General features: G+C 47.3%; 1 protein-coding gene across 2 annotated transcripts in view; it reads right to left on the bottom strand.

The window, feature by feature from the left end:
• Trappc9 (trafficking protein particle complex subunit 9) overlaps positions 1–27,630 on the bottom strand; it is a 448,636-nt gene that overhangs the window by 349,513 nt on the left and 71,493 nt on the right. For both annotated transcript variants that reach the window (XM_055626329.1, XM_055626330.1), the window contains 3 exons: positions 14,456–14,582; positions 3,901–4,046; positions 420–505 (listed from right to left, as the gene is read on the bottom strand). In XM_055626329.1, coding sequence (XP_055482304.1) covers positions 420–505; positions 3,901–4,046; positions 14,456–14,582 — 359 coding nt within the window. The remainder of the gene's footprint in view (positions 1–419; positions 506–3,900; positions 4,047–14,455; positions 14,583–27,630) is intronic.

Here is a 27,630-nt window from a genome sequence, read left to right as displayed (position 1 = left end):
ATGTGCACACATTCCTGTACACATATGCGGGAAAGACCTCAAGGGATGGCTCCATGGAACACTGTGCCCAGAGCCTAGCGTGAGTCCCACAGGAAGAGGTCAGATAAATCTTCCCTGACCACAGAAGTCGGTACTAAACGTGGAGCCCTGACCTCCAGATGACTACTTCAAATCTATATTCGCTCTATTAAGATCAATGCGTATATAAATAAAAGGCTAGCTTATAGATTCAAACACTACTGAGTGCCAGGCAAAGACACGGGAATGACAAAGCATGATGGACACACACAGAAAGCTCAGGGACCTCAGCTAACCGGAAGTGAAGCCTGACATACATCGGCGGATGGATGTGTCCAGTGTTAAGCAAAAGGGTGTTTGCAATGATGAGAGGTTCGGGCCAGATGACTGGTGACACATACCATGTTTTCCACGCGGAGCTCAAACGGCATTGGGTTGTACACCATCAGCTGAACTTCACACACATCTCCTTGAACCCACTGGAAGTCTACAAAACACACACAGAAGAACTCTAGGGTGAGCTGGCACCACTGCCATTCTCAGTTTGTTGCTGTGTCAAGCCATCTGTGGAACAGAGCAATGGGCCACTCACTTGCCCTGGCATGAGCAATCCGTGCTGAGTTCTCTCTGCAGCTATGAAACACAGCAGACCAGTGTTGATGGCTGTGATGGTGACTGGTGCCTCCCTGTGCAGACACGGGGGCCACTTGCAAGAGGCCCAGAGTGTGACTTCTCTATGTCCCCTAAAACCTGGTCAGACATACTCTTGATTTTTTGCAACGACCTGCTATACACAGCAACACACACACACACACACACACACACACACACACACACACGCGCGCCCCAAAGGTGTTCTCACAATGAAGAGTTTTTATACCTGACACACACAACACCACATACATAACCAGTTCGGGGATTTCTAAGTGGCCATAACTTAGGCCTACTTCCCACAGCACTACACACACAACTGCCCCAAAGAAAGGTCTCAAATGGCCACCACAGAGGAACATTCTCTCACTTGACCCAGGATAACCCTGAGTCAGTTTCTAAACTCCCACCCCACAGATGACACACCTGGAGCCCAGAGTGGCACCATCGGTCTCTGGGGCCACACAAAAGGAAGTGAGAGCTGCAGGGCCAGGCAACAGTCACAGCCAATTTGGTCCCTGAGGGCCCTGGCCTGTCCTGGCCACTACTTTGCCCCTGGGGCAGATAGCTGCTGATATCAGCACAAGACCTGGCAAGGGCATGAAGTCCTATTGCAAATGACGTCAGACCCAGGAAGGTGTGGTGGCTCTCATCTGGATTATCGGCCCTCAAGAGGGATGAAGGAGGAGACAGAGTGGAAGACAAAGTGTCTCAAAACAAAGGAACCAGGAGACTGTGTCCTACTGTGCCCCAGCCCAGCACCTGGGCTATCCATCTTCCTCTCTTGGCTCTTCCAGTAGCTCAGGCTGCCCTTTGTGGGCGGCATCTGGATCACTGGTAAGCTGAACAGAACTGGTTAGGAAAAGTATCGCCCCATTTGTTTAGATTAAAATGGCAGATAATAGTCTACATTTGCAGAAGAGACCGGGGCAAACACTGTCTAACCAGCAGGCTTGTCCAGACCACATGCATCAGAAACTTACTTAAAATATGAGATTTGGGGGTTTTGGTTGGTTGTGCTGGGTTTCGTTTGTTTTGAACGGGAAACTCAATTGGGAGGCTCTCAAGTGCGAACACTGGAGATCACAATGTTGTATTCCAGTGTCAGGGGATGAGACAGGCTGGCCAAATACAGCAGTTTGCACAGCTGCAGGGTAATGAGGCTGCAGGTTCCAGCTTCCCGGTTTTTGGGCACAGGGGCGTAAGCCCTTCTTCATGAATGCCAAGGAAGTACTCTGACAAATCGGCTACATTTCAACTCCAAATGTACATTTTTGGGTGGAAAATGTAATTTATATTCTATGGCTTCTGGTGTCTGTCTGGAGCTATCCTGGTTAGTGAGTCCATGCTGGAGGCCTGAAGACTTTGGCCTAAATTTCAAATGTTTCTAACTGAAACTTTGAATATAAGAAGAGAGTTGTGGTAGCATCAGAAATGTGATGGGTCTTATAGATGTCCTTGGGGTTTGGAAAAGAGGGTCCTGAGAACATTTTCCCACTTCTCGACAGCCAGCCTGGTGTTTGTCTGTGAGCCTGTGTGGCTGTTTCTTGAGCTCTGCTCTTTACAGACAGACCATGGTCCAGGCATCAAGCTGGAGCATGGCAGGATAAAAAGTCTCCTAGGATATTTGTTCTGAGACAGGGTGTTGTTTTTAAGTAGTCCAGCTACATGGGGTGATGGCGGAGTCAGCGAGCCAGTGCAGGGGGACCCCATTCCCTGCCTTCAATAAGATGAAGGGAGGCGCTCCCATTGGAGATTGTAGTAGGGTCCCACACATTGCAAAAGAACAACTCTCTCCTCCTTCCCATAATGCACGCTGAGGGGGAAATGCCATCTGCCCTTCCCTGTTGTTATCAAGTGCACCTGATTAGGTACTTCCTATCACCACCATATGTTCTCCAGAGAAAAGGAACTAGGTTTGGAGTTGACTTTTTCTTTTATTTTGGGGGAGAGGGTGGACTCAGGACAGTGTTTCTCTGTGTATCTCTAACTGTCCTGAAACTTGCTCTGTGTTCCAGACTGGCCTTGTACTCAGAAATCTGCCAACCTCTGCCTCTTGAGTGCTGGAACTAAAGGCATATGTCACCATGCCTGGCTTGGGGCTGACTTTCAAAACCAAAGACATAGATGGGATTTCAAAGACTCAAACACACCTTCACAGGAATTTACCAGCACTCAGTATCAGCTGCCTTCTCTTGAAACATTAGCCCGTATCTCTTACTTCCTGCTTAACTGCTCTCCTGCTTTCTATGAGACAAGCTCTCATGCAGCTCAGGCTAGCCTTGAACTCACTATGTAGCCAAGGATGGCTTCAAACTGATCCACCTGTGCTCTCCTCTCAAAAGCTGGGGTTACCAATATGCATGACCACACCCAATACATACAGTGATGGAGATCCAACCCAGGCTTTATGCATGCTTGGTGGGCACACAGAGCCAAACCAGGGCAGGCCACCCTGTTACCTCAAGGCAAGCTCGCTCTGTGCTTGCTCAGGTTTCCCCAAAGTCCATGGGCTCTGCTCTGGGACCAATGGGGGAAGCCAGGGACAGCTGTTAACAGCCCCACGACTTCAAAGAACTTACTTCCATCTTACCCTGATAGTCACCTCTCATCTGTTTGCTCTACCTGCAGGAAGCAGATGGCAAAATGTTTTGGGTAAAGACTTTTTCTCATATAGACGGTACCTAATGTATATCCTAGTAAATACACTGGAAGTTGCAAATATCTTAAATCAAAAAAGCATTTCACTAGCCAGGAGTGTTGGGGCATGTCTGTAATGCTGGCACTGCAAAGGCTAAAAGAGAGATCTTAAGTCCAAGTTCATTGCAGGACAAAGTGCTTAAAGTACTAATACTGCAGTGGTTTAGACATGGAGTGAGTATGTCTACAGGTTCAACTTTGATCACCACTGGATGGCTATGACCTTTGGACAAGGCCACGGTGGCTCTGTAGGAGGAATGATAACCAGTAAACACAGCACATGTTGCCTGTCTCTGCTGGGTGATACTCCAGGTCTTACCGTCTTCTAGATCATCTGTGAGTCATCTTCCATGAAATAAGATTCTAAAACCCCGTTCAATGAGCACCTGCCAGTCTAAAGGCAACACATGAAACACATTTCCAGGAGAGTGGGTACACTAGCACAATGCAAGCATTTGCACACACAGGAAAACTGGCCCAGGACTTGGTCCTAAACCCCAGAAGGGAGGGCGGACACGGACAGCAGCCTACCTATTTTCTTGTTGCGCTCTTCTCCACGGTTGTATGCGATGATTGGTGAATAGATGAAGGGGCTCTTGGTGGACACGCTTTGCCCCAGCAAGCTTTTCACCTTCTGTGGCCGGAGGCTGGTAGGGAGGCTCAGCAGTTTGACACACCTGTCATTGCAAGCAGAGCACAGGCACCTGCTGTCAGGACTCTCACTCCGGACCACATGTAAAACACTGCTGACCACAGAAACATCAGATGCGCTGAGGGAGGGGAAGAGCTCCCACTGTACAGGACCAGGCAGCAGAATAAACATAGCAAACCAGCAGGCCAGGAAGGAGAGGCCCTTCCTGGGCTGGGAATCAGTCCAGCCTTCTGCCACCTTCTCCAACACAAAGGTTCCCTCTACAAAAGGAAGGCCCAGTCAGGTCTTGCTCGCACGCACCACTGACGATGGAGCTCAAGATTCCTGCTCAGGGGCCACTGCGCTGACATCTGCAGCTCACTCCCCGGACTGGGGTCTCCCCACAGCAAGGAGAAGCCAGAGCTTATCCATGGGGTCAGAAGACACCACAGGAGAAAGTGCCAGTCTTCACAGCGTACTGTTGTTGGGGATGGCTGCTTCACCATCCCGACCCCATGCTCGTGTTCACAAGTTAAAAGCATTAATGATAACTTCAGAACACCAAAATGAGTTACTGTCACAGTAAGGAAAGAAAACTTGACAGTTCCCCTCAGATTAACTTGACTAGAATGAGTTCCTGTCATCTGTAGTCTGTAGTTTCTGGCTTGTCTGTAGTCTGCCTGATTGTGAATCCAAACTGACCCTATTGCCTGTGTCCCTACAAAGGTCTTTGTCTGTATGTATTGAACATCATAGAAAGCACCCTATGGGGAAGGAAGAGGGGATGCTTTACAGAAATCTTTAACAGAGTTTTATACCAGAAGAAATTGTTGACTCCAGTGGAGCCCGACTGACTCAGATAGCAAAGAGTGCTACAAACACGCTATCGAGTTACATCCATGCAGCTTTCAACATGTATGGTAGATATTTGTTAAAAAAGGGTTGTTATTGACCTGTTGGCTGTCTTCAGCAAATGATTACCACAAAATACACACAAGGTGTTCCCAGTCCGGGGCATAACTTACGATTGATGTTATAGGTTAGCACAGGTTGTAAAGGTTGATTGCATGGGAACTCCAAAGCAAGTAAGGTTGGTTGTTACACAGTTCTCTTAAAGGCTAGCTAAACAAATAGGCTGAGTATACAGCAGGAGAGCAGTCTTAAGTGATCTCAAAGTCTATTATTAATTTGGCTGTGAGGTCCAGCAAAAGTTCCAGTCTCTTTGAACGAAAAGAGATGTTTTCATAAAAATGCACCACCCATCGTGCTCAAGGTCACCCAAGTCAGCCACGGACTGGTACCTGCTAGAAGCTGAGCATACGCAGTCCCCGTGCTACCCACTGGCTAGGCACCTCTCAAAAGCTTCTTAACTTTCGTGCTACCGTTATCTCCCCACTAGCAACCATGGGCTGGCAAAAGAGAGATGACTTGCAGCCCACAGAGCCATTAATGGAAAGCGACGATGGCCAGAAGCACTGGCCTTAAACCACGGCGTTGGGAGGCCTCCGGGACTACACTGGCCTGGTGGCTAGGATCAGGAACATGCTAGAGCAGACCATAACAGACAAGAATAAGGATGAGAGAGACCCAGGTGCTCCCCACCCCACCTTCAAGCCCCTGAGGCCAGGAAGGAAAGGTCCCACACATAGAATCACCAAGGGCTGAGAAGAAGCCCATCCAGCGGAAGCCATACCTCAGCCTCCTGGTCCCCTACATAACAGTCCTGGAAAGCCAGGCAGGAGGAGGCCAAGAACAAGACAGTAAGGCCTGGGTCACCAAGCACCCATAGCAGGCCGCCGTGGTGCCTAGGATGCCACCCACTCACACCAGCCTGAGTGAGTGGGATGCACTGTGCTGTATTCAGTAAGTCACCGAGGTCTCAGGCACAGCCCAACCCATGCTGACTGATAAGAACTACCTTACAGAGCTGATCTCACTTGGGAGAGATGGGCTGCTGGCTTCCTACAGGAATGCTGCCTATCCTGTGCCATGAGCCTCTGCAGCACTTAGTAGCCAGGCCCTGACAGGGTTCAGGTCACATGCAAGGGATACATCCACTACCCACAATAACCCAAGTGAGGGTGAGACTTAGAAAATGAGGTTAACTCTCTCGGATTCCTTCTCTGTGTGCTCTCCTCCATCACACTGTCATCTGGGACCAGAGCGGTCTCACGGTTCTGTTTTGAATCAAGCTGTGAGCTGGCTGAGGACCAAGGCCTTGGACAGCACTTGAACCTGTTGCTCTCAGTAAATGCAGTCGATGCGCTTCCAAAGGGCTGAGCTGCAAATCGAGTGTCTAAATCTTTTGAGGCTGAGCGCTGTGGTGAAAACCCGTGGCTGACTGCAGGAAACCCTCACTTCGTGTGCACCTCCCCAGCACGGGGAACCTGCCTGAGGCTAGTGACGATCTGGGACTGAGGTATACCTTGAAGTTGACACCAAGACCCTCATTACAGTCTGGGGGACCTACCTCTGGGACAACAAACACTGATGGCTTTGAGGTCCCTGAACCTCACTCAGTTTTTGCTCCTAAAACCAGCAGAAGAGAGGTACTCGGTAATCTGTGTGGCTGGAAGGACGTTTCTTGTTTTTGGACACCAGTTATCATAGGGAGAGATAACCATTGGAAGACAGACCCAACCTGACCCTGCCTTCCTTCGCCACCCTCCCAGAGGGATGGAAGTTGATAAGAGAAGCCTGTGTACACTTCTTGGTCCAGCTCTCAAGGCGGCCTGCATGTACAGACAGTGCATATTCTGAATCACTCTGTGTGTGCTAACACGGGCCCTCCCATGAAAGAGGCTTATGGCTAGGGATAGCTCCCACACTCACCTAACCTGAGCCATGCCTACCACCCTATTTTTCATCTGCCTTGAACAAGTGTTCCTGTGCGTTATGAATGAAAGCAGGAAAAGGGGGGTGGCCTTTGGATCTTTTGCAGGGCATTGTGGGACTGCTTGAGGTGACATGTTGGTACCTGTCATGGCACCTGGCACACAGTAGGTCAGCAAAGCTTTCCCTCCTTTTGCAATCTCAAGACAATGATTATTTGCCAACAGAGGATGGCTGCTGGTGCAAAACGGCACTTCTGGACAAAAGAGTGAAAGATGCTAAGTCTTGACGCTGGCTATAAACGCACTGCTGGACCCAGACCAGGCAGAACCTCCAAGCCTGATTTGTACACTTGAGGGCAGGGCAACTCAGAACAAAGAGTACTTTCTGTGTCATACTACAGCCCCACCTGAAAATGGAGCATGGATGGGAATTACGAGGAATCATCCATTCAAACAGACAAATGGCTGGTTTGTAGCTTGTGTCAAAAAATTCCGAGGATACAGTCAGCCAGAAAAGTGGCCCTGTAACAAGTGATGGTGTACACCCATGACTCAACCTTTTCCATCAAATGTCATTTTATAAAAACGTGACTCCCAAGAAAAACCATCGTTGGAGGTGCCTGACCTAAACGCCACATCATTTAGCCTGAATCTCTGCTTAGTGAGGGATGCTGGATCTGGCAGAAGAAGCTGCTGTGACTAAAGCAGAGTCCAAGGGCTCAAGTGTCCAGGATGGGATTCTCTCAAAATATTCCATTTGGAGATGGTTGACATTTCAGAATCCTGAGTCTCCTTGGCATCCCGTGGCTAATGGGGATCATGCTGAGCAACAATGAAATGCTAACTAGGGCATTTTGCCACTTGAGGAGGATGGCAGGGGAACTAATGGGGCCCTTCCTCCTTGCCTTTTCATTCTCCACTCTTTGTCCAGGGGAAACACAGGTCAGCTCTCAAATAGCTTCTGGCCTGTGTTCCAGTTCAAGCTCAAGCTCAACACTCCCAAGCCACTCTTGTGGGAGGGGCAGGTTTCTGCCAGTGTAGATGCCCCTATTACGGAATTCAGGAAGACACTTGTGATTGGATGATAGCTAACTACAAACAGCCCTGAACCCTCCGCTAAGTTCTTCTCAAATAATCCACAACATGCTGGGGGGTGATAGTGTGGACCTATAACCCCAGAACTGGCAAGTGGAGACAGGAGGACCAGGAGTTCAAGGTCATCTTGGCTGTCCTTTATTCCTCCTGTGCAGAGTTTTACAGGAAAGCTTTGGTCTACAGTGGCTGCCCTCTGCTGCACCCACAGGCACTGCGGCAGTGACGTCATTCCGAGATGACATCATTCCTGACCATCACTGAACCTCATAGATGGCCAGAGCCCTGCTCATCTTGACCACTGAGTACACATTTCATCAAGTGAATTTCAGATCAGATTTAAACAGGGATGTATTTGGCTCTCATTAACCTGCATCATAATTACTTGAAATCACTTTGCAGCGTGCCTACTTCATGCTTCCAAGTTGGCCTTTTCCTGTAAGTAATTAAAATGGTTTAATCATCAAGAACCAAGAAAGGACAGGATGGGAAAAGGCCTGAAGTATCTATTCTAAAAATGAGAGATCATAGTTTTGCAGCATCTCCAACAAAATTAGCTTGTAACTGACAATTCTACACAGCTCTCCTGAAATCCGACTCCTTGAAATGGGCTGCTTTTGACAGCATAGCGAGAGCTGCAGTCCTCAGTGTTCACACCACCAAGGTCTTCCCCATCTCCAGGGTCACTTTCACTGCCTTCCCCAGAAGTTTTCAATATTCAACTGATGAAGACTACTTTGGATGTGGAGATTGCTATGGTCCCGACAGGAAGCATCCAAAGGCTCATGTGCTAAAGACTTGGCTCTGCAGCCCTGGTGAGGGGCTGCAGGATCAACTTGACGTTTGTCCCATTGGTGTGTTAACCCACTGATGAACATTCCCACTGTGGATCAGCCTGTTAGGAACTGGGACCTTTGTGGAGGAAATGAGTCGTGTGTCCTTGAAGTGTGTATACTGTCCCAAGATCCTGTTCCCCACCTCTCTCTCTCTGCTTCCCAGCTGCTAAGAGGTAAGCAGCTCCATTCCCACACTCCTCTGCTATGATGTCCTGTTTGACAACAAGCTCAGAGATGACAGATCCAAGGGCCCACAAACCAAAACCTGAAACAGTGAAGCAAAATAAACCTCTTCTATATTAAATGCTTTGTCTCATGTACTTTGTCATAATGACAAAAAAAAAAAAAAGAAAGAAAGAAAAAAACTGACTAGTAGTTCATTTCCAATAGTCCACAGCTCATTTCTATGGAAATATGTTGACCCAATGCACAGCTTTTGCACTGGCTTCTCATCAAGTGGAGATGGGGAGCAGTGTTTTCAGAAGAGGGGACAACCCCACTTAGAGGGTCTATCTACCACTCTGTACAGATTTGCTGAGAAAAAGAATCCTGGTGAAGGTTTGTCTAGAACAGGTTGTACTGTGAGCATGTCTGTGGAGGACTGTCTTGTTTGTGTTCATTTACTGGGGAGGAGCCAGCCTCGAAGGGGACAGCACCATTCCCTGAGCTTGGGTCCTGAATAACCTAAGAGACCCACAGAACCTAAGAGAACAGAGCAAGCATTTGTTCACTCTCTCTGCTCTTGACTGTGACTATAACTACAGGCTTCCAGTTCCTGCCTCGACTTCCCCCAAAACAATACGATGTAACTTGGAATTGCTTTCACGTTCCCCCAAACAATGGATTGGAACCTGGAGTTGAAGCCAAAACCAACAAGAAAAGAAAATGAAAACCAAAAAAAAAAAAAAACCCTTTCCTCCCTTAAAGTTGTTGAGTTGGGGTATTTTATCATAGCAGCAGGAAAAGAAGCAAGGGCAGGTACCTGCCATAGGCCAGGTACAGGTACAGGCATTGCCAGTAAGATGGGTCTTGCACATCTGTGTTGAAGCCTAAGAACACACCTCTAGATTCTGTTGCCTAATTCCTGCAAGAGCACACTCATGAAAGGAGTTAGTTGTGAAGGAACACTTCATGCCTCAACAAGCCATCTGCAACTCTCAGTATCCTCGGCTGTGTGGCTGAGTATCCAGGTGACAAAGAACTATACACTGACTTACTCCCTAGAGTGCCCAGGAATGAGGGATACAGGACAAAGACCAAGGTGCCATCATGAACTAGCTCCAAGGGCTACAGCATAGAGTATCAGGATAGGGACAAAATAGACTATGTCATTGTGAAACCTAAAAGAAGACCTGAGTCCATAGCTATATTGATGGGTAAGTGGATTGATAGATGAATAGATAAATGGGTGTATAGGTAAGTGAATGGATAAGTGGGTGAAAGGATGGGTTAGTGAGTAGGTAAGTGGGTATGTGGCTAAGTATGTAGATAAATAATGAGTGGACGAGTAGATAGATAGGTAGATAGTGGATAGGTAGATGGATATATGAGTAGATGGAAGGATATATAGATGAATGGGTAGATGGGTGAGTAGATGGATTGGTGGGTGGGTGGGTGGATGGGTGGGTGGATGGGTGGATAGATGGATAGATGGATGATGGATGGATGGATGGATACATGGATGAGTGGATGGTTGGATGGATAGGTAGGTAAGTAGGTAGATGGGTGGGTAGGTGGATGGATGGATACATGGATGAGTGGATAAATGGATGGATGTATACAGATGAGTAGATGGATAGAAAGATAGGTAGATGAATGGATGGATAGATAGATAGATAGATAGATAGATAGATAGATAGATAGATAGACAGACAGACAGACAGATTCAGGAAAGCAGCACCAATATCAGACTGGCAAGCAGGTAACTGTAAAATAATTTGATTTTATCTGCTCAGGGAAATCATTCCAGAATAAAACCAAACCTGATTATTGCTATGAACAGACACAATCACCTGGCCACTGTGGCAGAAAGTGCCACAAGCCCAATGAAGATGGCATACATCCCAGTCAGTGCCTGCCTGTAATAAGGCTTCTCAGGGGGATGGGGAGGAGCTGACTGCTAAGAGCACCTCTCGTGTGCCTTGATCCTCACCTGTATGTCATATATGGAAGCCTGGGACCTGGTTTCATGTTCATGTCCCACAGAGGGGCAGGTAGACAGTTGTATCACCCATGTGACTATACTTGTTGACTATCTCTCTCTGACATTCCGTCTCCATGTATAACACTGAGCTTTGTTTCAGGGAAACCATGGATACATTTTCCTGAAAGCATGTTACCTGGGGTCTGACACAGACTTGAGGTCATAACTCTGTGAGAGGGAAGGGAAGGGAAAACTTTCTAAAAGGAAAAAAAATGCTTCATCTAGCTGGACGTGGTGGCACAGGCCTTTAATCCCAGCACTCAGGGAGGCAAGGGCAAGCAATGGCTGTAGTTTGAGGCCAGTTTGGTATACAAAACAAGTCCAGGACAGCCAAGACTATACAGAGAAACCCTGTCTCAAAAATACAAAGAAAGAAAGACAAAAAGAAAGGAAGGAAGGAAGCTCCATTTGTTTCACAGATCCCCAAAACCACCTTCTCTCTCATTTCTTGGTCACCAGGAAGAAGATATGAGGTTTGACGTTACTCCTGCCATTTTGATGCCATCTGGGGCCTGAAATCAAAGCTTGCACTGGGGTGGACATAGCAGGGAAGGGGACAGGTAAGCTCTAGCCTGCCTGCATGCAGCCTGGCTGCTCAGATGCATGCATCGCTCCATCGAGGATTTTACCAACTGGTACACAGAGACACAAGTGGACTTAAGGCCAGGAAGACCTTCTGGCCAGCTTTTCCATGTGTTCAGAGGGAAGATCCATGGCATCCAGTTCCGTGGGCTTTGTTGGCTGGATAAGCAAGCACTAATTTCTTACCCGCCTCTCTTTTATCCAGCTGCATTACAGAGTTGAGGAGAATGACTTACCTACTTCACAGTGTCTTTAAGACTCACTCCACTGACACTGACTGCTACCAATCTGTTGGGAATATTTTTTTTATTCTCATTAAGCCAAAGGAAAAACATTTCTAGGCCTTCCCTCCTCCTTTCTTCAAGACGCAGATGTGTTATCTGGAGCTGCTGCAGCTCCAGGGTAGTCATGAGGTAGAGAAGAATTAAAGATTGGCCATTTGGGCTCATTTTCTTCACAGAGAAGACGGCCTCCCTCTGAGTTCCAGGCCACGACTGGGTTGTAATTTTTCCGGGACTGAAGATGTCTCACACAGACAACTGTACCCACCTAGACACTGCCTTGAGCTAAGCCTTAAAATGCTTAGGAGCCGTGGTGAGAGAATCAGAGGGATTCCCTTGAGAACCAACAGACAAGGCAGCATGGGGCTGTGCAGAGAAGTCTGCAGGGGGCCTGTGCAGAGAATCCAGCACAGTCCATGTGCCACTTAACCACTCACAGGGTCTCTATAGGGTAATGAAGCCATGTGACCAGGCAAGTGAGGTCTCAGACTTGAGTGAGAGGCAAAGAACACCACAGAGGACCAGACAAGGTATGTGAAGCTAACATAAACAGGATGGAAGAGCACAGGCTGGGAAAAGCCCTGGCTTCTAATATCCTCCACAAAGGGGGAACCAGGCCCGAACCACACAGTGGCAGTCACCAGAACAAGCACAGCTTCTTCTCTAGCCATGAGTCTCTGAAAACCATCAAGAACAGGCTTCCACATATAGCAGCAAGTACTACCTGAAGCCAGACTTTGAGAACTTCCCATGGGAAGCTTATAGAAGAAGGGGGAGATAGAAAGATCTGGAGGGAAGAGGAGCTCCACAAGGAGAGCAACAGAACCAAAAACCAGGGCCCAGGAGTCTTTTCTGAGACTGATACTCCAACCAAGGACCATTCATGGAGATAACTTAGAACCCCTGCACAGATGTAGCCCATGGCAACTCAGTCCCCAAGTGGGTTCCCTAGTATTCCCTAGTAAGGGGAACAGGGACTGTTTCTTTGATCACCTCCACCTGAGGGAGGAGGGCAGCCTTACCAGGCCACAGAGGAAGACAATGCAACCACTCCTGATGAGACCTGATAGACTAGGATCAGATAGTAGGAAAGGAGGAACTCACCTATGAATAGACTGGGAGAGGCTCATGGGAAAAAAAGAGGGACGGAGGGTGGGATTAGGAGGTGAAGAGGAAAGGGGATACAGCTGGGATACAAAGTGAATAAATTGTAATAAATAAAATAATTAATTAAAAAAAAAATTTTTAAAAAAATCAAGCGAGAACAATGGCACCAGGAGGCTGGGCATAGGTGTAGTGACAGGCGGGCCATAAAGGCATGGCGACAAAGATGGCATCCGAGCAGACTTGCCCAGACACATGCCTATGTTGTAAGTACTGTGTTCATCCCACCTGAATGAAAACATAGCACTCAGTATTTTTCAGGCAAGGTACTCTTTCTGAATATAATATTTAAAGTATCCTCGATGAGAAAATGAAGGTTTTCCTAGTGGCTGTAAGGTGATGGGTGATAGGTGATGGGCACCAGGCACTGTGTTGTGCTTCCATAAGGGTCAGCTCAGCTCAGACAGAACCAGACGAGCCAGTGAGCAAAAAGCTTCTTGAACATTTCAGATGAGGAGAAGAAAGCTCAGAGGCGCATTCTCTCAGGGGCAGAACAGACCCAGAAAAAAAAAAGCCAACAGCAGCTATGGAGCTCCCATGGTGCACTGGAGTACGGCCTCGCTGCCACACCTGGCTAGAAAGTCAACTTGTAACCCTCCCGCTCAGGAGGTAGAGGCAAAAGCTCACACGAAGCTTCACTGAGGGCTCTTATCAGTAACAGACACCCAGAGAGGGCTGAGTGATACCGTCCTGGAACACCACAGGGCTACCACATATAATAACAGATGAAGGGTGTGTCCAAGACACCATGGGGGCACTAGAACTGCACACTTCCACTCCACAGCAAAATGCCATGCTGCAACTGCCTCTTTCCAGCCTTGAGACAAACCTTTCTGGAATTCGGAAGTTCCTCTGTGAGATCTGTGTGTGGCTGAAGACCCCTGGGACCTGGTTCACGGTGTTGCAACAGTGCATGGCCTGGATAGCCCGAGGCACTGAGGGGCCCTGACTGTAGCTACAGGGGAGTGAGCAATGACACTTGGGAGGAGAGAAATGCCCCTGTTCCTGAAGAGCTGGCAGGGAGTCAGCCCACAGCTGTGAGCAGGAAATGGCCAGGCCTGGGCACATTCCACGCTGGACTAGAAATCAGCAAGGTCCCATCTGTCCACAGCTCTACCACACAACGGGCATGGAGCGCGGCAGCTACAGAACACCACTGCTCTCAGTTCTGTAAGCGACTTTCCTGAGTCCTGAGGTCAAGCTTAAGTAGGTTATGAGCCATGAAACTGCAGGTGGGAGTAGGGGGTGGGAGGGATACAGGGAGAGTTGGGGAGGAAAATGGGAAGGGGGCTGATATTTTCATATTTCCTTGCATACATATATGGAAGTCTCAAAAATTAAAGAACAACTTTTAAAAACTAAAGTCATGAGCCAGAGGGCCAGCTGCAGAAGCAGGACTCTTCTGAAGGGCCCTGCACGTGAGCAGCCTGGAAGCTTTCCCTACACCCTGCCCACCACCTCACCTGACAATGGGCAGCTTGGTAAACGGCACGGGAGGCAGCGTGAGGCCATCTGGGAGGGTGATGGGCTCCATCGTCCCGGGACACTTGGCTGTGTAGTTCTCCAGGCTTTGAGTCACATCTTTCTTTTCTGAGGATAAAACAGACAGACAGTGGGTTCAGCAGACAAAGCTGAAAAGGGTGGCCGCTGTTCAGCTTGATCTGGAGCAATCCAGGCTGGTCCATAAGGGAGGCTGCCGTCAGCAGTGAGGGAATGGTAGCAGTTCCTTGAGATACATCAGCAGCTGCCGCCCTGAAGGCCCTGTGAATAGGAGGAAACTGAACTATGACCATTCAGGATGTGTTCAGTACGAGGGAAATACAGCTTGACCAAGCACCGTAAAGCCAGTGGGCAGAACCAAAGCCCCTTGCATTTTGAATGGTATTTCTCAGCAATTACTCAGCACCAAGCACCACACAAGGCCTACTCCCCCCAAAGCCTAGGCTGCACTTTGTCCGTTTGATGGACATAGAAGCAAACAGCCACAAACCAATGTCTCCGAAGCTGCCAGTGAGCTTTGCCCAACCACTGCTACACACACACACACACACACACACACCTTGTCACTGGAGAAGGAAAAGAGGACACAGGTGGTGGTGATGTTTAGATATTGGACACAAAAGACTCTCAAAGGGGGCGCAGATGGTCTCTTCCTCCCAGTACTGCACATGAAGTCTGACGAGAGGAGAAAGCAGCTTGTTAAGGGTCCAGCATTTGACCCTACACCTGTGATTTTTCTCACTACAGTGTTTTAAAGACCTAAGAGAAGGTGGACAGGGGAGAAAGGAGCTCATGCCTTATGAGAAGTCTTTCCTCTTAAAATTGCCAGAGAAAGTCGATCAGATCAGAAGGGATGGACCTGGGTTCAAGTCAAGAACTGGGCCTTCCTCAGCCCCTGTGCAACTCTGTCAGGAAGCATGCCTCCTCCGGAGCCTAGCTACCCTAGGGTAAAAGCAATGACTCCTTCTTACAAAAGGGTGTGAGCTCCCTGAGGACAAGATGACATGCTACCTGGCAGCAACCTGCAGATGCCAGCACGGGGCACACCTTCACTGTAGCTGCAATGGGAGAAACACAAGATGGTAGGCAGATTGTGCCACTCGGGCTGGGGACCACGAGTCCTAAAAGTCCAGGCAAGGACTGCCCTGTTGGTAAAACCCTATCTAGATGTTCTCTGTGGGAAGCAGACATGAGAAGGATCACTTCTGTGTTCATCCTCAGAGGGAAAAACAGTCTTCAGAACTGGAGAGATGGTGCAGTGTTTAAGAGCACTTGCTGCTTTTCCAGAGGACCCAAGTATAGTGCCCAGCATCCATGGCAGGTGGCTCACAATCACCTGTAACTCCAGCTCCAGAGGATCCAACACCCTCTTTTGGACTCCACTGACACCTACATACATGTGCTACAAGCACATATAATCAGAAACAGAAATGAAAGTTTAAAAAAGTAAAAGGTTCTTTGAGCGATCAAATAACCTTCAACTTATAGTCTTCCAAAGGGCTCAAGGACCCCAAGCAGATATCCTCATTTGCCCCATGTTGGGAACAAAGCCTGGCTTGGGAGTGTTAGTACCAAGCAGCCCTGTGCCACTTGGCAAACACTTCTCAACTAGATAAGGAAATGCCTTTCCCCAATGCCCATGAAGTCCCAGTGTCTGACAGCACATACGTGCACTGTCTCATGATGATCTAAGGTATGTCACTCGAGGAGCCTTTCCATCAGGGTCCCTGCTACTTGCTTCAGGCCAACATTTTCCTGTAGGGGCCTTCCTAAGGGGGGACCCCCATATTCATGGGTTCCCCTGGCTATAGCAGAGCAGTGCTCTCTTTCAGGGCCTGGTGACACCCTGTCACATATGCTTTCCTTTCCAGCCACTGCCATGCTGTGCCTCCCATAACTCGTATAGGAAACCATCTGAAATACACTGATGTCAGAAATCCTCTTGGGGAGGTGTCAGGTCTTAAGGTCATGGGGAAGGGAGATGCCTTCTCACGTCCCACAGAGGAGCCACCGGGTAAGGTCTGGCCACAGGTGCCCATGAGACTACAACGTGGAATGCTCAAAGCCCCATGGCACCTGGCATCTGCCACATGAGCCAAGCTTCAGGATGATAAATCCTAACTCTCTCAGAGCCCACAGTGGGGAATGGGGGTTCATAATGCCTTCATTGCTCTCACTCAAAAATCAACATATATCATTTTCTTTCGACCAGCAGTTTCAATAATGATGCCAGTCAAATGAAGAGTACCTAATATCCTTAAGAGCTATTTTCCACCACCACCCCCCAGAAATTAAAAAATTTATACAGATAAAAGAACATTTTGTAAATGAAAACCAGCCATCACCTGATTATAATATTCCTCATAAGAGGAAAACACGATTGCCAAACTTTTTTGTTTTCGGGCCACTGGGCATTTCCACAGTTAGCTCTGGTGTGAAGACACGATTTCACATCTGATTCTTGTTCTTTCTAAGTAATTACCTGAGACAGCCACGTCTGCATTTGACAGGTTAGCTACAGAATTCTAAGTAAGGAGAGGAGAGCAAGAACGATGTCCATCTTCTCCCCAAGTCTAGGGGGGTGAGGACTAAGAAAGATGGAGGGGAAGGGTGTGGATGCAGCTGGTGCACCCTGAAATCTCACATTGGAGCCAAGTTCAGAGGAATATCAATGGTGCTTCGGCTAGTGGCATGGTGAGGGTAGAGAGAAAAGCAAATGCCACTGCACTACCTGATGGGCCTCCAGGTTGGCATAGTACCACAGAAAACAACATGGTTCCTCTTAAAAATAATAATAATAATAAAAATTTTAAAAATTTAAAAACACACACACACACACACACCCAGTCACATGCACATGAGACCCTCCTGTGGGCGGAAGACCCTCAGAAATGAAGTCATCAACCTAAAGGTGGGGACTGTAGATATAGAGAATGCAGTGTGGATAAAAAGTACACTGAGGCAGGATTGGGGAGGTACCGCAGGACCAGAATTTAGATTCCTAGCACCCATGTCAGGTGGTTCATGCCATCTAGAACTCCAAGTCCAGAGAATCCAATGACCTCTTCTGGCCTGTACATGAGCACAGCACACACATGATATACACTCATACAGATGCACACGTAAATGCATTCAAAATCTTTAAAAAATAAACAACAGGGATGGCAGAGTACTCCTGTAATTCTGGCACTGGGGAGATGGTTATGGGAGGATGCCTAGGGCTTTAGCAGCCAACCAGTCAGACAGCTCCAGACTTGATTTTCTACACCCAAAACCAAATAAGATGGGAAACAATGTAAATCTTTAGCCTCTGAATACACACACACACACACACACACACACACACACACACACACATCCATACATACACCACACACACTAAATAAGTGGCTAATAAAAGCACACTGGAATACTATTTGGCTTTAAAAAGGACAATCTGCCATGTGCTAAAGTATGGGTGGACCTAGACATTATGCTGAGTGAAACAAGACAGAAACACCAGGAAAATGCTACATAGTCAAGGGGGAAAGAATGACTCCATGGTTCTACCCTTGGGGGTGGGGAGGGCATGAAGGTCAAAGGATGCAAAGGCAAGCATGATGAAGAGTGTGGTGAGCCAGGGCACCCGCGAGGAGGGAATTAAAATGGCGTATTAGGGATTTTCATTATAACTGTTTTAACTGTTCTGTCTCAAGAAAAGTCAGCACGTAAATTGGCAGATATATTCACCTGCTTCACACCATTTTAATGTCTACAGCATCCCTTAGCACCTGCGGTAAGCCTCAAATATAAACAGGGAAGAAACAAAGGGGACGTCTCATAATTCTCCTAACGTTGGCAGTTTTATCATCCCTTTGTTAAAATAATTAAAATCAATAAGAACATAGACAAGGCTGATGAAACAGCAAACATCACTGAAATGACATTTATGGACCACTAGAGCCATCACTGGAGAGTCCAAATACTTTTTAGCTCCGTGGGCGGGTCACTGCGACGCACCGCACATCCTGCCATAAACAAGTCTCCGTAAACTTTAAAAGGCTGAAGTCGTGCTGAGTATATTCTCTACCCATAACAATATTAAAATAGGGATCCAGAACAGCAGAGCTGTAAGTCCCTAAATGCCCAAGTCAAGCAGAATTCCTGTGCAAACCCACCAGTCACACGCACACACTCACACAGGACACACATGCTCCCACGGGCATTTCAACACTCACAAGTCACACTCCCACAGACACATAAACACACAAGACTCACACACATACACATACACACTCCCACGGGCACACACACAAACATGCACACCCATAAAATACACACATCCACTTTCAGGTGAAACAGAAGCGGCATTTTTTAAATCCTCTGCTGGATGGAAATAGAAGCACAATGGGGTGGTTTGCATGAGTGTCAGCCGGGATTGGTTCTTTGGTTCTGTGTCTCTGTGTCTCTGTGTCTCTGTGTCTCTGTGTCTCTGTGTCTCTCCCCCACCCCACCTGCCTGCTGCTATGGTTCAGCATGTAAAGCTGTTTCTTTAGCGCCATGCCTGTCTGCTTCCCACCATGATAATCATGGACGAACCCACTAAGACTGTAAGCAGGCCTCCAGTTCAATGCTTTCTTTTATAAGAGTTGCCTTGGTCGTGGTGCCTCTTCACAGCAATAGAACGGTGACTAAGACACACACCATGTAAAATTCAAGATGCCTGGAAGCGCCTGAGCAGAAACTGCATAGCCAAATGACACATTGGAGAAAGACAGTGTTGGGAAACTGGATATCTATGTGAACCAGAATGAAACTTGCTTCTTCTCTCTCCCCTGCACATAAATCGATTCCAAATGGATCAAAGAGCTCAATGTCAGACCTGAAGCTCTGAAACTTCTAGAAGAGCGCAGGAGTACACTTCAGGATACATGCTCAGGTAAAGGCTTTCTGACTAGACCTCCAGTTGCCCAGGAAACTGGACCAACAATCCACAAGTGGACCTCAGGAAATTAAAAGGCTGTGCTGCAAAGGAAACTTCATCAAATGAAGAGGCAGTCTAGAAAATGGGAAAAGCTGTGCCGGCTGTATACCAGCAGAGGATTAGTGCCTAGAATATACAAGGAGCTAAACGCTAAACAAGAAAACAAACCACCCAATTAAACAGTGGGCTGTGGAACTGAACAAACAGTCCTTGGAGAAAGAAATACAATTGGGTAAAAAATATTTTGTTAAGTGTTCGCCACTCTTAGCCATGGGGGTGGAGTGCAAATTAAAACTACTTTGAGATTTGATCTTACCACAATGAGAATGGTCAGGATTAAGAAAACAAAAGACAACAAACACTGCAGAAGATGCAGGGAAAAAGGAACCCTGGTGTGCTGGTAGTGGGAGTGCAAATTGGTACAGTTGCTATGGAAGGGGTGTGGCTGTTTCTCAAAAAAAAAAAAATTACACAATGGAATTCTATTCACTTATAGAGAAAAATGAAATTGTGAAATCTTGAGGTAAATGGATGAAACTGGAAGACAGCACGCCTAGCAAGTCAACTCGGACCCAGATAAACAAAGATCAGCTGCTCTCACTCATGTGGCTCTTAGCATTAAACCTGTGGAAGCCAGGACGGTAGGAAAGAGGTATTGGTGGAGAGGGGGAAAGACATATCTTAATGGAGTGGGACAGCAGAGGGTGATACAAAAGGGAAGAGGAATAATGAGAAGGGAGGTTTAGGTGGAGAGAGGGAGGAGAAGGTAGGACAAAGGATGGAGTGGCAAAGCAATAACTAACACTTAGGAGGTTTAAAAGGCTACATGGAAATATACTATTTCAAAAGCTTCAAAGATGGAAGGAAGGAAGGAAGGAAGGAAGGAAGGAAGGAAGGAAGGAAGGAAGGAAGGAAGGAAGGAAGGAAGGAAGGAAGGATTGATGGACTGGCATTACCCTACACAGGTAACAACTTCCATCCAAAAGACAGAGAGCTTGCCAAACAAAAGCACCAGCACCTGTTGTGAGAGTAAATGACTTTTCTTCAACCTATTGGTCAGGGTGTCCCAGAAAGTCCCAAAACAATACAATCTATCATCATTGTTCCTGTTACCCACCAGAATCTGAGATTAAGACTTGACTGAGAAAGACACTACACACCTGGTCACTCAGACAAGAAGAAATCAAGATTGTACTGACCAGGAGGTTTCTTTCTTCTTGGCTAGCTTTCACAGTACTAGACGGCGCCACGTAGGCCGCTGGTCAGCAGGGTCATCAATGGTCTTGACCGCCGTGCACCTGTGAGCTACAACAATAACCCAAGTGGCAAGATGTTCTGATGGGTACAAGAGTGGCAAGAATGCTAGTGGAGTGACTTAACACTTTCCGGTTAGAGTAAAGCACCACAGGAGGGAACATGGCTGGCACAGGTCATCTGGCCAAGAAGCCATGGGTGGAGAGCTCACAGTCCCCAGAGTGAACCTCCTACTGTCATTCTGCTGAGTACACATGATCAAACTGCCTTCTAATGCCTCATACCATGAAGATTAATGCAGCATTCAGTCCTAAGAGTCTTAGTCACTCTTCTACTGCTGTGAAGCACCACCATGACCAAGGCAACTCTTATTTAAAAAAAAAAAAAAAAGTATTCAGTTGGAAGCTTGCTTACAGTTTCAGAGATTTAGTTCATTATCACGATGGCAGGAAGCATGGCAGCATGCAGGCAGGCACAGGAACAGTAGCTGAGAGGTACATCTAAATCCACAGGCAGAGAGACACTGGGCCTGACATGGAATTTTGAAACCTCAAAGCCTATCCCTAGTGACACACTTCCTCCAACAAGGTTAGACCTACTCCAATAAGGCCACACCTCCTAATCCTTCTGATCCTCAAACAGTGCTACTCTCTGACAACTAAGCATTCAAATATATGAGCCTATGGGAGGGTCATTCTTATTCAGACCACTACAGTCCTCTGTGTATAGAGAAACTTCTATACACAGGTGATTGTAGTTAATGCAGAAACTCACAACTGGTCAGCGCAAAGAGAATAAGAGTCAATGGCTTGTTCAGCCACAAATGGGGCATCTATGTTACAGCTACACACACCAAGGCCTAAGCACCATCACAGAAGAGGGGTGGGAAGATTTTAAGGGTCACAGGTCAGAAAGGAGCGGAGTAAATCAGTGACTTCGGGGTATGACAGGCCCACTTCACTCATGAACTCACAGCAGCTGTCTATACCTACAATGTCAAGTCAATCAGTTTCTTCGTGGAGCAGAGAAGGCCTGATAAATACCCAGCCCTGAGGAGCTATTGTCAACTGAGGGCTTCAGGGGAAGGGATAGTCTGTTTTCTTTAAGGATTTAGTCCTTAGCAGGTAGACCACACTTCAAGTGGCTGGCCCCACACCCACGAGTATACAGTTCTCATATATATATATTGAACTCAATGGGTGATTTTAAAAAAACAACAACAAAGGACAGGAAGTCAGGGGGCTAGGGAGTTGGAGTGGAGAAGAGGAAGTGAATATAATCAAAATATACTATAAAATTCTAAAAGAATTAATTAAATATTACATTTTAAAATGATCCTTAGGAAAAAATAAAGAGTCCAAAATCAACTATTTAATTACCCACTGTAAAATTCAGGAAGTAAATAAAATTATACTCTAAGTACAGAGAAAATAATCAACGAATTATAAAATGAGGAGATCAAATCAAAGTCAGTTTCTTGCCACCAAGTCTGTGATGGCCTAGACTAGATCCTGGAGCCAACATGATAGAAGGAGAAAACTGGTTCCACAAAGCTGCTCTCTGACCTCTACATACATGCCATAGCATGAAGGCATGTGCATATGTACAAAAAATTAATTGGCTGATTAATTAATTAATGTAAAAAAGTTGGTTTGTAAAACTAATTATAAACCTTTAGGAGAGAAACTCAAATCAGCTCCCCAGAAATAAGGGATAGATGGACGGATGGACAGACAGACAGAGAGACAGACAGACACCACACACACACACACACACACACACACACACATACACACACACACACACACACACAGAGAGTCTCAATCCATAGTCCCAGGTGTCCCTAAATTCACAATCCTCCTGCCTCAGCTTAGGAAAATGCCACCACCCCTGACTTTGGCAACCTACATGTCCCCTCTGCAGCAGGACAGGCCACCCTTAAAGAAGGAAAAAGTCACCTATCACCACAACAAAGATTAATAATACAACAGCCAGGGAGGCACCTAAGACCTGTCAGGAAAACAAGAAAACAAGCCTTTTTCTAACAGAATGCTGACGAGATCAGATAAACATGCGTGGAGCCACGTGAACCGCCTCCCTCGGACATCTCTTTACATCTGCTTTTCACTTATCTACATGGCGACAGGCTGGAGTCCCTGATAAGTAATCCTTCAAGCTACCAAGAGATTCGATATTCCTCTATGTTCCTTTCAAGTACACAAACTCATTCCACCAAAATGAAAGGCAATTATGTTAAGCTGTCAGCTTATTACATAATTATCCATTTAAACTGCTACCTAGGAAAACTTTTAAGCTCTCCAGAGCTTTTACTATAGCACCGCATAGGAGAAAATGCCTGACAAAGACTCAGTAACTAACAAAAATCTGCACATCTGCAATGAAGTTCTGGTCAGGTAAAACCACAGGACTGTGACAAAATGTAAACTGAGTCAAGTATGTACAGCAGCAATTCTGAAAGGTTTTTAATAACCTTGGTGTAATAACTATGTTATAGTTAAGACAGGTGCAGTGGTTGACTCCAACAGGCTCGTGTATTTGAAAACCTGGTCCCCGGATGGTGGCCATTTGGGGATGGGAAAGTTCTAGGACGTGGAGCCTTGGGGAATGAGGTAAAGTTCATAGCCTTGCCCCATGCCAAGTTTCCTCTCTGTTTCCTATGAGCAGCTGACCTGCAATGTCCTGGCTTCCTGCTTCTGTCACGAAGCCAGGCGCTGCTGAACACCTGGCCTACATCCCTGTCCCCCGCCCCCCCCCTCGCTGTCAAAAGTGAAGATCACCGTCTCTGTTGGAGCCAGGCTAAGAAGAGCCAGAGCTTCTCCTGACCTGTGGGGGAGGAAATTAAGTGTGAAAAGCCCCTCCCAAGTCCACGTGCCTTCCGCCTCTTGTCTCTAATGCGTGGGGCACACTCTCTTCCTTCCCGCTACTCCACACGTCGTTCAGCACCCAGTCAGTACTGAGCACTGCCCCACTTCGTGTTATTCAAACTCGTTCGGGATCTTCGGAGAACAGCACACTATCCTGCCATCTCTGTCTCATTATGTGCCTGGTAGAGTCTCGCTTAATACAGTTGAAGACACAATTTGAGGAAAGACAGTGTAAACATAGCTTAGTTCCACGTGTATGGGCCACTTCCTGGGTGAACACACTGCCCAGTGAGGTAAGTTCAAAGGTCCCCAGAAAGCCCACAGGCTCGTGAGGAAATCAGATGGGACCTAGCAAAATGATGAGAAGTAGCAAAAACATGGCATGGAGAGGAAGACACTACTGAGTTCTTAGTTAATGGAGGAAGGACAAGAGCTGGGCCTACTACCACAGGAACAGCGTGCAAACCACACAATATGCTTTGAGAATCAGAGGCTGCCTAAGATAAATATAGTGTCCAAGGGATGGCTGGGAACATATGAAATTAAGCTAAAATGATGGTCTGAGATGGGGCCCTCGACAGGTGAGGGGCTGCTGCAGCTTCTAGGCAGCACGCTTGGCTCACATGCCAAGGAGATGGCTCCAGCTTCATTGTGAACAATGGCTAGAAGAAGCAGATCCAGGGGATGGGAGCTGATGTTAAGAGGCCACTGCTCTGATCCAAGGAACGGGGCTGGAGGTCTCTAACTCAGGGCTGTGACTACAAAGCAGGGAAGAGGAGGCATCCCAGAGGACAGAGGCTGAGGCATCAGATTGACCATACCATGACAACAGAGGATGTGGAAGAACAGGACAAGGTGACTCCAAGAAGTTTAAGCTTCTAAGAACAGAAAAATGATATGCCACCCTTGACGAAAACCAGAAGCACGGGATGAAAAGGTAAGACACTGGGAGATGACAGCCTTCAGCTGGAAGCTGACACTCAAAGGTCACAAACCACCATCTAACTCTGTAAAAAACGTGAACAATTTTTTGTTGTTGTTGTTGTTTTAAATAACAAAGTATATTTTGAGCGGACCAGGAGCTCCACTCTTAAACCCCCATCATAAATCTTCAAAGATGTTTTTAATTTATGCCTCTATTGACCTTTTCTGTAATTACCGTTTTTAATAAGCTTTTCTTCATAACAAACCATTGTCTTTGATGTATAACTCATTTTGTGATGTTCCTTGAATCAAAACTTCTCTTGCAGCTGCTTGGTTTTCTTCCCCAAGGTGACACAGGTGAACTAAAAATGACAGCCCTGAGTCACATCCTGGAGGGCACTCAGCATCTCTGACAGACATCTTAATTTTAAGACAAGGAGACCACAAGCTATAACAGTGTCCAGCAGACACTTCTCAACAGCCGGGCCACCTGGCCTCAGCTATGCCATTCTGTTCTGTAGCTCAGCAGAGTGGAGGAGGAGATGAGACCTCTGGCAACACTTACGAAAGTCACCTCTCCATTCAAGTCCCTTCCTCCTTCTTCCTTCTCCCTTCTTCCCTTCCCCTTCCCCCTCTCTCCCTCCCGTTCCCTCTCCCCATCCTCCTCTTCCTCCTCCCCCTTCCCCCCCACCGCCTCAGCATCCACCTTGTTAAAGAGGCCTCTCAGTAGCTGCTGACCTCAACTGTGAGAGCTGTCATGGCCTGTGAGCGTGAGGGTGCAGAGAGAGAGAGAACTCGACAGCTACACACAGGCACTCTTCGAACACTGAGGCCCTGGCAAGGAAAGGGTGGTCACCTTCTCTCTGCATCCTCCTCTGAGGAAAGACAGAGGAGTTTATCAACAGAAAAACAGGAGGCGGGTGAAAGAAATGAATCCTCATGCCCGGCTGCTTGGAGGCAGGTCAGGGCTGAACATTTGGGTGTATGATAAGAACCCATCCATGGTGGTACTCATGCTATGAACTTCATTGGCAGAACATGCAGCATCGGAACGGAGGGAGTCGGATCATGAGGCACAGAGTAAGGCATTACCACTCAAAACACTGGGTCACCTCAGGTGGCAGGGCTAGTCTCTGCTGCCACCCCAGATGTCCACCCTGCTCCTAGGTTCACCTGCATCTTTATGGCTTCTGGGACATTGGTGCCCTAGCAACATGCACTCTCTCTGCACATGACCACAACCTCCACACTGTCCACTTTAAACAGGGTTGGTCTGTTCATCAGAGCCCACAAAAACACTGTGCTCCAAGCTGTAGCTCTGGATTGGACACACAAACTCACAAGTCCCTGGATTTTTGTGGCCTCCCTGGTGCCACTAAAAGCTCCCTGGAAAGGGACAAAATAAGACTGAAATATTAGGGTAACGATGGGTAGGGAGGAACAGATGCATGTTCAAGTGTGGGCACTGGGAGACGGTCAGGTTCACTCGTCAGCTGTAGGACACTTTTCCATATCAGCCTTCTATGGAGCCTGGCATTTCTTATGTGCCACGCACCTTCGGGATGCAGTCGGACAAGTGGCCTAAGGCCAGCACACAAGCGGTGCTACAGTCTGTAGTGCAGCACAGGTGTCCCGGAAGCCCTGGAAGGAACAGGGAGGCACCTAAGAGCTAAGGGCAAGTCTTCCCCACTGGAAAAGGCTGTCTGTACAGGCAGCCAGGAAATGAAGCCTGAGCTTTCTAAAGAAATAGGCTCTGTGTGCTTTTTAACAGCTAAAAATCGATACCTACTACTTAGAAATCAATAAACACTATTAATTTTAAGTTACTGTGATCCACTTTTATAATAATATCCAAATGAGCCTAAGCTGATACCTCTTTTCTCTCTGAGATCACTGAAGCAGCAGATCAGCAACAGTTGATAGCCTCATGACCCAAGGTAACTGCATTCTGCCAGGACGTCCTAGGTGAGTATAAAGCCAACAAGACACGGGCACTGGTCACCAAAGCTGCTGGGCCTCCATGTCTACGCCACAGCCACTTTAAACCTGGCAACAGGACAGCATATGACACCCTAAGCTACACTAACCTCTTTTGGGGGCATGAAAACCAGTCTGGTGGGTAGTGACTAGCACCCCAAGAATGAATGGGATGACATAGGCTGGAACAGCAAGGACAAACTAGAACAGGAAAAAGACAGATCATGCTATGGATTGAATCCTTCTGAGGCCTAGCCCCCAAAAGCGCTAAGATGAATGTTTTAAAAGAAAATAGGTTGGAGGTCTAGGGAAATGGCTCAGTTGGTAAAGTGCTTGTCACACAAACATAAGGACCTGAATCCAATCTTTAGCATCCACATAAAAAAGCTGAGGGTAGTGGTGTGGACCCATAACCCCAGGGCTGGGGAGGCTGAGACACGTGAACCCTCAGGGGCTCACCGGCCAGCAGATCAAGACTAATTGGAGGAGCTGGAGGGATGGTTCAGCGGTTAAGAATAAGCTCTTCTCTTGAAGAAGATCCAAGTTCCATTCCCAGCACCCACATCAGGTAGCTCACAACCACTGCAACTCCAGCTTCAGGGGATCCAAACTGCCTCTGTAGCCACTGCACTTGAGTATACACAGCCACGCAAAGACACGAGTACATATAATTAAAAATAAAATAATATTTAAAAAAAGAGAGAGACTAATTGGCAAGCCCCAAGTACCATTAAGAGGCTCTGTCTCAAAAATCACAGTGGATAGTTCCTGAGTCGACCTCAGACTACCACAAGCATGCATGTACGCACACATTCATTTGGACATGTGCGCATGAGCAAGCATGCATGCACACTATAAAAAGAAAAAGAAAATCAGTCAGTTAAAGATTTAAGGATGAGAGAGTCAGGAAGAGCTAAAAATAAAGGCTCTCCATCTGTTCCCACCTGTGTAAATCCTGCACAGACACCAGCTCGGTGGTGACACCCTTATCTGGTAGCATCCTTGGCTGGGTGGGTCTCTAGGCTGGAGGACAGCGTGCCACTGTCAGGGGTTAGTACAAGGCCGCAGTGCTTCCGAAGCACTGGGTGCCGCCCGTCCGCATCACTCGGATAATCCTCCAGCTAAACTGACTTTT

Source organism: Psammomys obesus, unplaced genomic scaffold (assembly GCF_907164565.1).
Source record: "Psammomys obesus unplaced genomic scaffold, mPsaObe1.curated_primary_1811, whole genome shotgun sequence".
NCBI lineage: Eukaryota > Metazoa > Chordata > Mammalia > Rodentia > Muridae > Psammomys > Psammomys obesus.
This window is presented reverse-complemented; position numbering and strand designations above follow the sequence as displayed.